Source organism: Pleurodeles waltl, chromosome 2_2 (genome assembly GCF_031143425.1).
Source record: "Pleurodeles waltl isolate 20211129_DDA chromosome 2_2, aPleWal1.hap1.20221129, whole genome shotgun sequence".
In the NCBI taxonomy this organism is placed as follows: domain Eukaryota; kingdom Metazoa; phylum Chordata; class Amphibia; order Caudata; family Salamandridae; genus Pleurodeles; species Pleurodeles waltl.
In genome coordinates this window covers 810,367,941-810,381,739 of record NC_090439.1, presented here as the reverse complement: position 1 = coordinate 810,381,739, position 13,799 = coordinate 810,367,941, and the positions used below count along the sequence as shown (strand labels likewise).

Below are 13,799 nucleotides of genomic sequence, written 5' to 3'. Positions count from 1 at the left end.
TCTCTCTCTATATGTATATATATATATATATATATATATACATATATATTTATATAATCCAGGGTTTGAACTGGTTATAGGGCAGTAAGCGTAATTTTAGGTTTGGGATGGGTAAGGGTTTAGGGTTGTAGCAGTATTTTTAGAGTTTACTGGTACATAAGGGTATAGAGTAGTAAGGGTATTTTTAGGGTTTAGGGGTGAGTAATAGTATAGAGTGGTGAGTGTAATTTTAAGGTTTAGGGGGTGAGTAAGGGTATACAGTGGTAAAGTTAATTAAAAAAGGGGGACTTAAGGGGTCCCTCAATAAAGAAAGAAAATACATTTATAATTAATTTTTAAAAAAGACAGGGAGACTACCCACAAAAGTGTTTAATCCACTTTTTTCTGGGATATTTGTATATATATATATATATATATATATATATATATATTCACACAGACATATGGGTTTCACTTATTTTAACTGTGCTTGTCTTGCATGGTAAAGGAATGCATTGTAAAGTCGTACAACCACATCACTCACTCCTGACGCCGGACAAGCTTCTGCATACCTCTGGCCAATTGCCAAAAATCCTAAATTTAGCTGAAAAGGCAAAATAATTGGGGGGAATGTAACTCCCCAGACATTTTGTTCAGTTGAGCTGAAAGAGAAATCTTCTTATTCAGTGCCAGTTGTGCAATCTAGATGGAGAGATGCAGATCACTTCTGATCAAAGTAGACTCAAAACTGGGGGACGTTGCCATGTTGGAGGCAAGGCTGGTGGCCTTAAAGAGTTATAGAAGTTATTATCTGCTTTTGTGTCCTGGAAAAGGTGCAGACCTGAATTCAAAAGATCTTTCGGCTGAACGAGGTAGACCGTGCATGGAGGACTGTTCGTAGCTGAATCCTCCCAGAAAGAACAGGTGCAAAAAGCGGGAACAAGGCACAAGATTAAAGTAGTTCTGTGGTTTCTGCCCCTCAAAAGGAGTAGGAAAGAGATTCTGATTTTGAGGATCCCTCAGGTGAGCTTTCAGTGCACCAGGGGTCTTGTCTCTTCTTACAACTGTCCTAGTTGGACTCTCGCTCCTTTGCGAGACTGCTAGTTTAGGGATGAAAGCACTTTTGTATGTAGGCAACTGAGTCGCTCCTACAAGTCACAACTGTCAGCCCAACCCTCCTGGCTCACACGCAGTACTTCACCAAATACCCAAACAGTAAAAGGTGATTTTTGGTAGCCTTACACATGGACTCTAGATTGCGGCGTCTCATGGGAGTCGTGGTGGAACAGAAGTTACCCCTTTCTCACGTTAGTAATAAGTCTCAGTCACACACAGGCAATGAAGGAGATGCAGGAGAGTTTTCAATAGATTTATTGAAAAGACTAATCTACGGTAAAATGCATGAGCTGAAATGATTAGGATAACAAACAATAAAAGAAGCATAATGGTGAAGATAAGAGTCATGAATACAAAGACCCCCACCATCTTGCAATAAACTTGAGATGTAAAATCCCTAGCATAGAGAACCTAATCTCTAACCTAATGAGTGCTAGGTAAAATAAACCTAATCTGCCAGTACCATGTCCAAGAGAAGTGCCCCCCAACCCTCGTTACCTTGGAATGAGGTCTCTAGGTCAGACTCTGTGGTGACATGAAGGCTCATTTCTGCAGCAAAGTAACGTGCAGCATAGATGGTGTAGATGGCATCAGGAAGAAATCCCTCTGATAACCTTGTCTGTTTGAGATGTATTTATACAGATCATGTAGGACCCCTGAAGCAGGTATATTCCCAAACAATTGATAAGGAGGCAGACTTGTGGCGGCAATTATGTAAACAATCCCCAACAAGTGTACATTATGTTCCTGTCACACGTAAGTGAGAAAGAACATGATGTGAATACCTACGTACATCACTTGATAATGACGCTGGCTGTGATGCCTTCACAGAATGGCACTGATAATGCAAATCAAAACATTTCTCTAACTATAAACAATAGCAGCCTTCTTAAAAGAAATAATAAAATAAATGGGCTAAGACAGAGCAAACTAAGTAGGTTAAAAATCACTAGGTGATGGGGGCTTAGGCCTGCAAGCCAAAAGTCTACGCTAATCTCCTGAGTCCCAGTAAATTTAATATGGATTCACTCCACCACATACGAGTGGGGTGATACCTGATGGGAGGTTTGCTCTGTGAACGCTATATTTATGCTAATAAAATACTTATGAAATTTGATTAATTAATGAATCTGCATAAAACTTGATTAATCTAGAAAATAATATGCAATTTGAAAATGTGCCCACGTGAATGGCCGTCATTTATTTACGAAGTACCCTTATTAATTGCTTATTAAAATAATTTGATGTGCTGATGTTTAGGGTAATGTCATAGTGTATGACATTGATGGTTATTCCTAATGTATTTGCTTATTGATTGTAGGCCTTAAATTGAGCGAGGTTTGGGCCTACTTGCACAGCTTCATGTTAAGCTGCATTGTTTAAATGACTCATATAAAATGGCTAAATAAAGAACTGTATTCACAAATTATTTTTCTGCTGTGTTGACCAAACGTTAGTTGACATATCTTTTCGCATGAGAACTGCTTGTTAGGATATTTTGTGTTTAGAAAGACACACTTGCTAGTGTAATGCATGAGAAAGCGACGTTCCCAGGAAGTTAACAATGGATGTACGGAAGAACTAAGTGCAACAATAATGTTACCTGACGGATCTGACTATATGAACAGGAGAAGAAGAGCCAATCCTCAACATGTGAAAGACAATTTAGTTATATCTTAGATTTAGAAATTAGCTTTAATTTGACTAATCGCAAATGTACGATTTTCTGACCAATGGCAGCGTGGAAAGTTTTTATACAATTTTAACTTAACCGGACTGCAGACAAGGAAAACTTCACTTCTTCATCCCACTCCACTCACTCGCATTTTTTTAATGCCATTCTTTGATCCTTTATGCTGAAGGAGCTGATGAGTTCCTAGAGACTTTTATTGCATAGATTTTGATTTGGACACTGGTCCTTAGATTTTGCTTATGATGGTTTGGATTGCTTAAAGTCCACCTATCGAACTATTCCCTTCCTAGCCCAATTGCTGATGCTGACCAAACAGGTGCCCATCTGATGAAGATAATCACAGCTTGCCGATCCGCACTGAGGAGAGGTATAATAAAATGCTGTTTAATGAGAAGTTTTGTCTTTTGTTTCTAGGTACCAACCGCCAATTTTGATAGCGCCATAGCTAGATGTTTTACAAAATTGTGTTCCAAATTGTTTTGCATTAAGTCCAAACATGCTGTGCTAATTTGTGGGTAGTGGAGGATTCACAGAGAATACTAACAGGGTGAAATTAATATTTTTGATATCATTCAGTTGCTGACATAAATGTACGTTATCTCTGCTTTGCAGTTATTTTTTATATCAATTTGTATTGTGGTTATAGAATGTTTAATGCTACCCACCATTTCTTGTCAGGGATACTACACAAGTTTGAAGGGAGGTGGCAGACGTGGTCCTTATCATGTCGATATGGAGATCACAAATTTGGTTTCAAGTTCTGTTGGAACTTTCTTGGGATTCTCTAATCTGCCTCCTTCAGATTTAAAATCTTTTCACAGACTTTCTGAACTCTAGTCACTCATTAGTGATGACATGATCCTTGCTCTTCATGGTTTGGAGGTAACAGGGGATGCAGGGTGATCACAGGCCTATTGAGTCAAGCTGAAGACTTCACCAAGAGCATTTGGGCTGATAGCACTGTTCAAAGGTACATACAAGCATGACAGAGATGGACTGGTTGTTGTATGGAAAAGGCTTTGGATCTGGTGGGTTCTGATATTAACCATGTTCTGAATTTCCTGTTGTAGGTAACTTCCCTGAGTCAGTCCTGCACATCGGCTAATACCTTTAGATGAGCAAGATTGGCAGGGTAATTCCTAGCAGATGATGTTTCTGTAGGAATTTATCCTTTGGTATGTAAATTGTTATAGGGAGTCCATCTCGCCTCTGCTTCGGGGTCTAGATACTGCCAATATTGAGATGTCTTTATGATTCAGAGCGTGTTCCTTTTTTTGCCACAGATTGAAAATCTTAGTATGAAGAAGCTGTTGGTAAAGGTGTTCGTGATAGTGTGCCTAGTTGCATGTAGGAGGCTGTTAGATCTAGAGGCACTGGAAATCTCCGGCAAGGTGGTTACCACCCATGGGGTTTTGTACACAGTTGCTGGATGAGCAAAGGCTGAAATCTGTATAATCTTGTACCGATATTGGGTGGCTTTGATGTTACTGTGTTCGTGGCTCACTTGGCAAGAGACGTCATGACATTGAAGGCTTCCCTACTCAGAGCTTTGAACCTGTATAATCCTCACCACCTGTCCTGAAATAGAATTAAGCTCTTACTAGCTAACATGAAGGAATGTTTCATTTCTAATAAAGACACGGAGGTGAGGACTATTCCACCCAGCATGCATATGGATGCTCAATCTCCCCACTCCTATGAAGAGTTTGGCTATCAGTGCAAATTTTATTTTCACTACGATTAATATTGCTTTGATGATTGTAAAGATGAAACAGTGTTGGCTCAGATATAGATTATAAAATGGGTGATGACAAAGGTCATTTGTTTTATTTTCCATTCCTGGATGTAGGAACAGAGTAGAAAGGAGTGATGATAGAAGGTATTGACCTGTAGGCTGTAAGATTTAGAAGCTTCCTCACAGATTACATAGGACTGTGATGTACTTTAATTGGTTGTTTTTTCTGAGCTACCCATTCCCCTTGTGATGATGAGAAATGTTGTTGAGGGTTATGTTGATGTTGTTGATGATGATGTGCTGTTATGTTTGCTGTTCAAATTAAAGCAGATAGAAAATGCACTATTCTTGCCTTTGTGTTGGTAATAGAAATAAAGTTTTCTTTATAATAGCTATGACATTTTTCATTCTGAAATCTGCAATGTTGGCAGTCATTTTATAACAATTTCTGCATGCTCTGATTCTTTTGGTTAGCATTTATATCTAGTCTCTATGTGCTCTAAGACCTGATAAATTTCATCATGAATAACAAATATAGACAGCATTTACAGCTGACACGTTGGAGGAAGAGGTTGTATTCAAATGCCTGGACGTGTACCCGTTGTTCAGTTATCTTCCTTTAACAAAGTTCCTGGTTTTTGAATTTCATTTCTAGGGCATGGCCCAACTAGAGAACTTTAAATATTAACTGGTCAAATACAGGGAATGCGTGCTGTCAGTAAAGTCTCTGCAGTTGTGCATATGATTTTCGCTAATAAATGAAAGTAACCTGGATAGACGTCTGTTAAGGACTGGGAGTGGCTAACAATTATACTATGGGGATAGAAGCTACTTTTGACTTTATCCCACCTCACAATTAACGCCGCTTAGAAATCATTAAATATACAGCATAGGCAATGAAATGATATGGTCCGAATCCTTCTTCATTAACTAATTCCCCACAAGTATAATTGTTTCTATCTACAGGTGCATTTCGACCCTTATTATTTTTCATAGCAGCACTTTTTAATATAAGTGGATGTGTGTACTGAAACTGCCAGGATGCGATATCACAGTCTCCCAGAGGAATCTTAAGCGTATTTGGTGAACATATACAACATATTTCCAAAATACATTTATCATGGATTGTTTTACATTCACTTCGGTACAATCTGAACCACTTATGGTGGAAGTTGCTCTTTGGAACAGTACATTAATAATTAAATATATCAACCGTGAGTCTATAGCAGGTTCATAATATTTTTCCTTATCTACAACCTTGTTTCTTCAGGCAGGGTTTGAACCCATTGAAATTTGTCTTTATCTTTCGTCCCCAGGTCCTCCGCCAATCGATTTACTTTAGAAGAGGGTTTGTGCTCTCCTCACTGATGTACTTAGGATATGAAGCCTACCAGGGATTGTCGGAGTTTGCTGTAGTGCATGCTAGTGTTTCAGGTAACCCATATGATTCTGTGCTCTGTTCATGTTTTAATCACCCTTATCCCCTTCAAAGATTTAATGCAAGTTTTTGTGTCTGGAATTTGTACTAAGTAAAATCTTCTTCAACAATTGTATTTATGCTATAATAATGAGGGACTGACCTTTTTCACTTCATAGATTCATACTTTATTTATGTGATTTTAGACATCAGTTGCTTGTCATGGATTTGTAGTTGTAAATCCAGATGAGAAACAATTTCCATCCTTTTCTGCTTGGTTTTCCACAATTCTCTCAGCATTGCCTTTGCATTGATCATCTCCTGTTATGCTGTATCATAAAATTCCCAGCCTAACTTTTTCGACATCTTGAATTCGATTCCTAACTGGCTAGTAATTTTTACAGGCCAGAAGAGATGCCATAAACCTATTTGTCAGCATTAAGTGGTAGTTAAAGAAATATATGTGTTGCCCATCAAGATTTTCTTCCTAATTGCTTACTCGCATATCTCTGCTCCCTTTCATTTTTTAGTTTTTAAACTTACTTTTCTAACAAAAAAGGATAAAACATGCAACACTCTTCGCTGTCACATCAAGTTAATACATTAGTTAAGGCCTGATTTAGAGTTTGACGGACAGGTTACTCCATCACAAATGTGACGAACATCCCTTCTGCCGTATTACGATTTCCCGAGGATATGATGGAATCGTAATACGGCAGACAGGGTATCTGTCAAGTTTGTGACGGAGAAATGCCCTCTGCTAAACTCTATATCAGACCCTTAGGGCCTCATTATGAGTGTGGCAGTCCAAGGACTGCCACACTTACTTTGACGGTCAGACCGCCACACTCCAGGAGGTCCAACTGCTCAATTACAACTTTGGCAGGCAAACCCACCTAAAGACCACCATCCCCACCAGTATCATAGATCCCGACGGGGTGATGGTGGTTGGATTTGTTATAAGCCATGGCGGCAAGCCCAACTTTTCGCCAGCCTTTTCATGGTAGGGACCCTGCCATTAAAAAGGCTGGTGGAAAGCGAGTGGCGGAGGCCACTGGGGGCCCAGCACAGCCCAGGGACCCCCCTGCCCAGTACTGTCAGAATGAGCACTGTCTGCACTGTAGACAGTGCACATTCCAGCTATGCCGGAGTGGTAGGATATTGGCCTTGGCTCCCTTAAAGGAGCTGAGGCAAATATCATAGTAATGTTCCCACCAGTTAGTCCGGTGGGAATGCGTATTACAATGTTCCCGCCAGTCAGCCTGGAGGAATATTGTAATACACTCGGGGGGGACGTCATCACAATTTGAAGCCAGTCGTTTAGTGCATTTAGTGCAAAGTTTCTTGCTTACATGGAGCACATGTGTGAGGAAATGTCTCTCTTTGTATGGTCACTCGCCCCTAGTTTTTGGACTAATGCCGCTGGTTTTTTGACACTGAGAGCCCACTGAGGCCTGCTAACCGACTTCAGTGTCAGTGCCCTGGCCCTACAGCGTATGTCACATTGGCTGTACCTATTGGAAATTAATAGCTTACCTGTACGCCCCCAGCAATTGTACCCTGATATCCAGGGCAGGTAACTTATAGGGGTGCCCCAGGCCTTAAAGCACTGATTATGCCACCCTGGAGGTCCGTCAAGTAAAACAAGTTCCCCAGTACAGAACGGTAACGCAGTCGTGCACTGCTAGCCTAACTTTACTACTGAAAGCAATGGCAAATCCACCACTTCCCCTGGACATGAGTGGAAGTCGCCTTTCTGGGAGGCCTACCAAGCCCTACAGGGAGGGTGCAATTTAGAACGCAGGCAGGACGTTTACTTTGCAAGTCCAGACAGCAAAACCCACAATACTGCCATTTTTACTGTGGAGAGATTTGGCTATTACAGGTTTACATGACCCCTCAACTGTGCTAACTCCTGAACAGTGTGCCAAAAGTAGGCACTTCAAGATATCAAACAGCTTAATACATTAAGCCCAACTTGTATCTCAAGTTGAAATTAATGTAATGTGTTGCATTGTGCAGATTTTGCGAAACTGACAAACATGCTCCATGAGACAGCAGAGAAATCCTATATACTTTCAGGAAGGAGAACAAAGAGGGATTGCAGGCCAGGGAGGTGTCACCTACCTCCTGCTGAAAGACACTTGGGTGTTAGCCCAAAAGGTAGGCTTCAAAAGTGAAGCTGTTTTTGAAGAGCAGATGTGTAACACCAGGAGGGAGGGCAACCCTATTGTTGAGGTAGACAGGTTGGCACGGGAGGCAAATAGGGGAAACCAGTTGCCAAACCAGTTTCCCCTGGGGCTTGTAGCCTTGAGGTAGCCACAGCACGGGGGTTGGCTAGGAAGGTCTGAACACCGAGAGAGGGGTTTGCCATCTTGGGAGTGGGCAGAATGTTGCATCCTGGGATAAGCAGATGCCACACTCCACAGGAAGTGGTCACCCAGAGGGAGGGAGCCTAGTAGCCTATTTGCTACCAACCGCATCCTGCCCTGAGGGCACTTTCTGAGCTTAAAGAAGGCACCCCTGACGCCCAGACCTCAAATCTCAGCTGACTTAGGAGAAGGACCGAAGAATGACTGCCCGTTGCACAGAGGGATCAGTAAAGAGAGGCTGCATCGACGAGGACTATACCTGCTCCACCTGGGGGGTAGTGAAGAGAGGGATTGTGCATGCTGTGTCCTGCTCAAGGAGAAGCTGTCTCCAGAGCCCAGTCAAGCCAAGAGAAATCCAAGGGCCAGCTGACTAGCCAGTTCGCAGCACAGGGACACAACAGCTGAAGAAGCCTGCTTGAGGCATGTTGGTAGCCCAAAGTCTTCAAGCCACTACCACTGCTGCTGTGGAGCACCGAGGACCAGGAACCGATGCACACAGTGTGCACCCTACTTTGCTGAACGCAGGAATGCTGTTGAAGAGTTGCTGGGATCCTCAGAAGGCAAGTTTTCGGACTAGGAATGATTGGCCTTTGACTGCGACAATGGGGAACTGGGAGTCCAGCGGCAAATGGACTTCGGCCAGACCAAGGAGGACTTTTTGGGGCGTCAACCCTGCAAACCAGGACCCCATCACCGTCTTCATGGACCGTGGAATTCCTACAGGAAGACCCCCATTGACCACACCGCATTCATGGCTTCCATAAAGGATCTTCATCATACTTCATTGCTTGTATCAGGACCACTCCATAGGAACTCACTACAACACAGATAAAGTGCCTGGAACTGCTTAAGGGCTGCTTCTTCTGTCCCCTGACTAGCTCCCCACCAGAGCTGGCTGTCCTAAGTACTTGTAACTGATCACATTGACACTTACCTACGTTTTCTTTGAAAAAGTTTCTAATTGTCCAATTCATTGACTTTGCCAAGGCTTGTTCATGGTTGAGTGAAATTGCTTTGATTTATTATTGGTAGTAAAATCTGTATCTCTGGAACCCTCAGGTGGATCTTTTTCATTCTAGTGACTACATTCTTCTAAAAATACCACCTATTTAAATAGGTGGGGAGGATTTCTTGAGTGTCATGTTGATTTCTTTTTCAAACGTTTTGGTGCTGTTTAAATGCTTAACACGTGTTCCTCTGCATAAGCCTTGCTGCTCAATGCCACAGCAACCCTTGTTTGGGCTGAGGGTTTTACAGACGAAACCTACTGGACCTAAAGGGGTTCGTGTATTACACTGGGAGGTTGCACAACCCCACCATATTATACACCCTATTTTCCTCACAAAATGCTTCAGCCATCTTCGCACCCTATTATGTACAGAGATTCACAATTTTCTCAATCATTTCAGAACATCCTGTTTTGGTCTTCCATTTGACAAACAATAATCTAATAGCCCTGCAAGGGAAATATGTAGGTATCCTTGAACTATTCTCTGATTACAAGTGCAAAATTACCATTATCCCATCACTGTTTGACTTTACAAATCTTAGTGCTTTGATGCACTCAATCAAAGCAAAAAACATAAAGACGAAGGTGAGTTTGGCGGTCCCACCAAAGGGCCGCCTACTACTTTTTGTAACCAAGCTTTTACATAGTAATGTGACCTATGTACTAATAGGTCAGATTGCAAAATTTGCAGTTGCTGAGAGTACAGAATGACTTGCCTAAATGAGTATTAATTAGGCAGAGCTCTATTTGTGACCCCAGTGGTTACAACAAGGGAACCCCAGACCACCATCCCTGTGTTTGCATTTCTAGATGGGAAACTTTTTAAAATAAAGCAGCCCGTTTTCTTTAAAGAAAAGAGTTTTGTCTAAAAAGAAACATAACTTTCCTTTGGGCAGAAGATACGGGGGAGCAAACAGTGGTGCCTTGGACCATTGGCTACTCCTCTAGAAGCTGCCAACATGAGTCACAAAGGGGGAGGTGTACCAAAGTGTCACAGTATTCTTCACAAATCAATTACCACTACAACTCTGGGATTACTAACTCATCAATAGTTTGTGACCCCAATTGGAGTCACAAACCATGTATACTTTCCTCAAGGATACAGAAATAGGAGGGAGATAGCCTGTTCATGCGCTCTCCTATTTGACATACAAAAAGGATCGTAGAAGCCCTTTTACGAGTCTCAAAAAAAATTCAAACTCGAAAAATAAAAAGGCTTTTGTGGTCACACATACTGTAATTTCGAAAACTGAGAAACATTCTGAGTTGTCTTAAAGTTCGATAGGTTATGAGTTATTGTATTGGAATACACGTCCGAAAAAAAAGGGAGCCTCTTTTTGTGTTGTCCTCTGCTTTTCGAGCTAAAGATGCATTTCCTTAAGGGCATTTATCTGTGAGCATACTTCTGTGGTCTTTATCAGCAAAGGCTGAATATAGTTTTGCCTGAGGCACCCTCTCTGTGGATTTCCACAGTTATAAGTGGTGGTGAGAGAAAGAAATTCCTTAACCAACACCCGACATTAATAAACAAATCTTAACAAATCTCCACTAACCACACATAACCAAACAACCGTGTGCAGCTGATCAATGGTGAAGAAAGCTCTATGTTACAAATGGCAGTAGGCATTATCCAAATGCTGATGACAATATTTGTACACTTGTGGGTTTGAGATGAAAGCAATCAGTCTAGTCGTGGCATCCTGTAATTGATGGTGTTTATTTCCCTTTGACATCGCGGTAGTACTGTTCCAGTGTAGTTCTCGGTTATGTGAATTCTAACGTACACTTTGCCAGGGACCTGTTGCCTCTGATCACCCTTATCTGCACACCTAATCGATCAGCAACTTATTACTGCATATTTACCTTTCTCTTGCATCTAAATATGCTGTTGGTAAGTCACTTTCCTTGGCTTTGTCGCAAGCCAGGGCTTTCAAGGACTGATTACTCGGAGATAAGTTCGTAGTGTCACTTGGGTTGCAATTTTTATGTGTGGCAAACGTAATGTACAATACACCCAACAAGCTTATTTTCCCTTGAATCAAGTTGTAAACTCTCTTATTAGTAAGTTGATTTCGCAATTGCCGCGATCCACGAAGAGGTCCATTTCCTAAGAAACACCATTGTGCAAATCTATATTGAAAAAAGTTTGAAGGGGAAACTCTGTGACCATTCAGTGGCAGAAGTAGTCTTTATAAGCATCATCACAACCATCTACAACATCTGCCCATCTTTTGCAAGCCAGGGCAGGGTTTACCATCCCAGATAGCAAAGGAAGGGCTTTTAATTCTCGATCGCAGCTGCTTGGCTTCTGCACAACTCACTATAAGTATTTGAAATGCTGAGATTAAACCTGGAAGCCATCATTGCGGCTAGATGACATGGTAAAGTACCAGATAATACTGCGGAAGCGAAAAGCTGTGGTTTTTTTGTCTCACCACACAGTGAAGAACAGGCACGGTCTTTTGCCATGTAAGCAATTCAGGAAGCCACTCTGTCCTGTAAAGACCGTTAGATGTTAGGGCCCGCAGAAGTGATCTAGGTGAGTCTTTCACGTTGTTTAAAGTGCGTTTAAGGTGCACGAACTTCAGACTAGCTCTTCATAGGAGCAGTATGATAAGCTCTGGTAGTAAAAACATTTTAATTGGGCTCATTGCAATGGTCTTTTAGGTTTTCACTTGGACCAGAATTCTAACAGGTTTATTTTACACGGCTCCACCTATTCCTAGTTTGAAGACTTTTCATAACTGGCTATGAAGTAGGCCTCTTGTTTTAGGTATAGGAGATTCCTTTGCTACCTCGTTGGCACATGTAGTGGTTGTTCTCTAAGGGCCAGATGTATGTAGGGACAGGTTTGCGATTACCAAATAGCGAATTTTTGCAGTTCTCTATTTGGTAATCACAAACATACATGTACTAATGTTTGCTTCACACACTGTGCGAGTCCCAATCGGTTGCAAATAGACCTACCTCATTAATATTCATAAGGTAGGTCTCGCTTTGTGACCCATTGGGAACCTCTAAAATCACAGGGATGGTGGCCTGCTGGGTCAGCAGACCACCATGTTTGTAATTGCTTTTAAATAAAGCATTGTTTTTTAATACAGCCAGTTTCAAACGGGATGCATTTCAAAATGAAAAGTTTTCTTTTCATTTTTTAAGAGTAGGCAGTGGTCAGTGGGAGCACTGCCTGCTCTTCAAATGTTTTCACAAACATTCTGAAAGGGAAAGGGGTCCCAAGGGCCCCCTTTCCATTTACGAGTGGGTTACGACCAACTTGAAGTTGGTGGCAAAATGCAAATGTTTTGTAAATACAAAAATAGGAAGGGATGCCCTAAACATGTCCCTTGCTAATACCGAATTGCAAACTCAATTTGCGATTTGGTAGTGGATTACTGAATTACAAATAGGGCTTGGTTCATAAAAAAGGCTTATTTGCGGTCGCAAATGGCCCAGTTCTGCGAATTGAACCGTTTGCAACCTCAAAAAAGCTTTGTACATAGAGCCCCCAGAGTGTTATTGCTCAATGAGTCATTTCTTGTGTAGCGCACTGTAGCAATAACCTCAGTCAAATTGATTACAAGTGAAAAATTCTATTGACGTCAGGGTCAAAGGCTTCTTCTGGTAATTCCTGAAAATAAAACTATTATACATCGATTTTAGCCAAGTGTGTTTGTGGAGCTTGGTTCCTTGAGTTGTGGTTTGAAACCAAACTGTATTTACTGTATAGATGCATTTATGTTATGTTATGTTATGTTATTTTTAAAGCGCAGTCACCTGCGAGGGTATCCTGGTGCTGAGCACATAAGTGTGTCTAGCCTTGCCTAGGGCAGGGTGGTTAGTTGAATAGCCAGGTCTTCAGCTTCTTGCAGAATTCAACAGAGAGGTGGAGGCTCCGATCTGAAGTGGGGGGTTATTCCATGCTCCAGGAGTGATGTAGGAGAACACCACCTGCCACATCTACCTCTGTATATGTGTGGGATGTGTGCTAGTAGGTGCCCTGCAGAATATAGGTGGTTGGTGGCGGGAGATGCTGTTAAGATAGGTGTAGCCTAAGTTGTGTTGCTTGAACATGTGAGTGAGAAGTTTGGACTGGGTGTATGTATATATCGGGAGCCATCAGAGCCTCTTCCATCAGAGCCTCTTCCTCCCTCCTTGAATTATGCAAGAAGCTGAAGTCCTGGCTTTTCAATTAACCAACCTACCATAGGCAGGGTTAGAGATACACACCTGCTCAGTGCCAGGATACTCTCGCTGGTGATAGTGCACTTTAAAAATACACATAACATAACAGTAGAGTTCCCTGAGGTGTAGTATGATGTGGGTTCTGCATTAGAGGTTGAGGATGGGCCTACCTATTCAGTTCTGAATGATTTGTATCCTTCTGGTGAGTTGTTTGGTAATGCCGGTGCAGAGGGTGTTCCTACAGTCCAGTTTGCTGGTGGCGGGTGATGTCTGCAGTTCAATAACTGAAATATGAA

General features: G+C 41.7%; 1 protein-coding gene across 2 annotated transcripts in view; it reads left to right on the top strand.

Moving 5' to 3' along the window:
- Positions 1–13,799, top strand: part of LOC138282643 (regulator of microtubule dynamics protein 1-like) — a 528,856-nt gene that overhangs the window by 75,650 nt on the left and 439,407 nt on the right. For both annotated transcript variants that reach the window (XM_069220437.1, XM_069220438.1), the window contains exon 2: positions 5,840–5,957. In XM_069220437.1, coding sequence (XP_069076538.1) covers positions 5,840–5,957 — 118 coding nt within the window. The remainder of the gene's footprint in view (positions 1–5,839; positions 5,958–13,799) is intronic.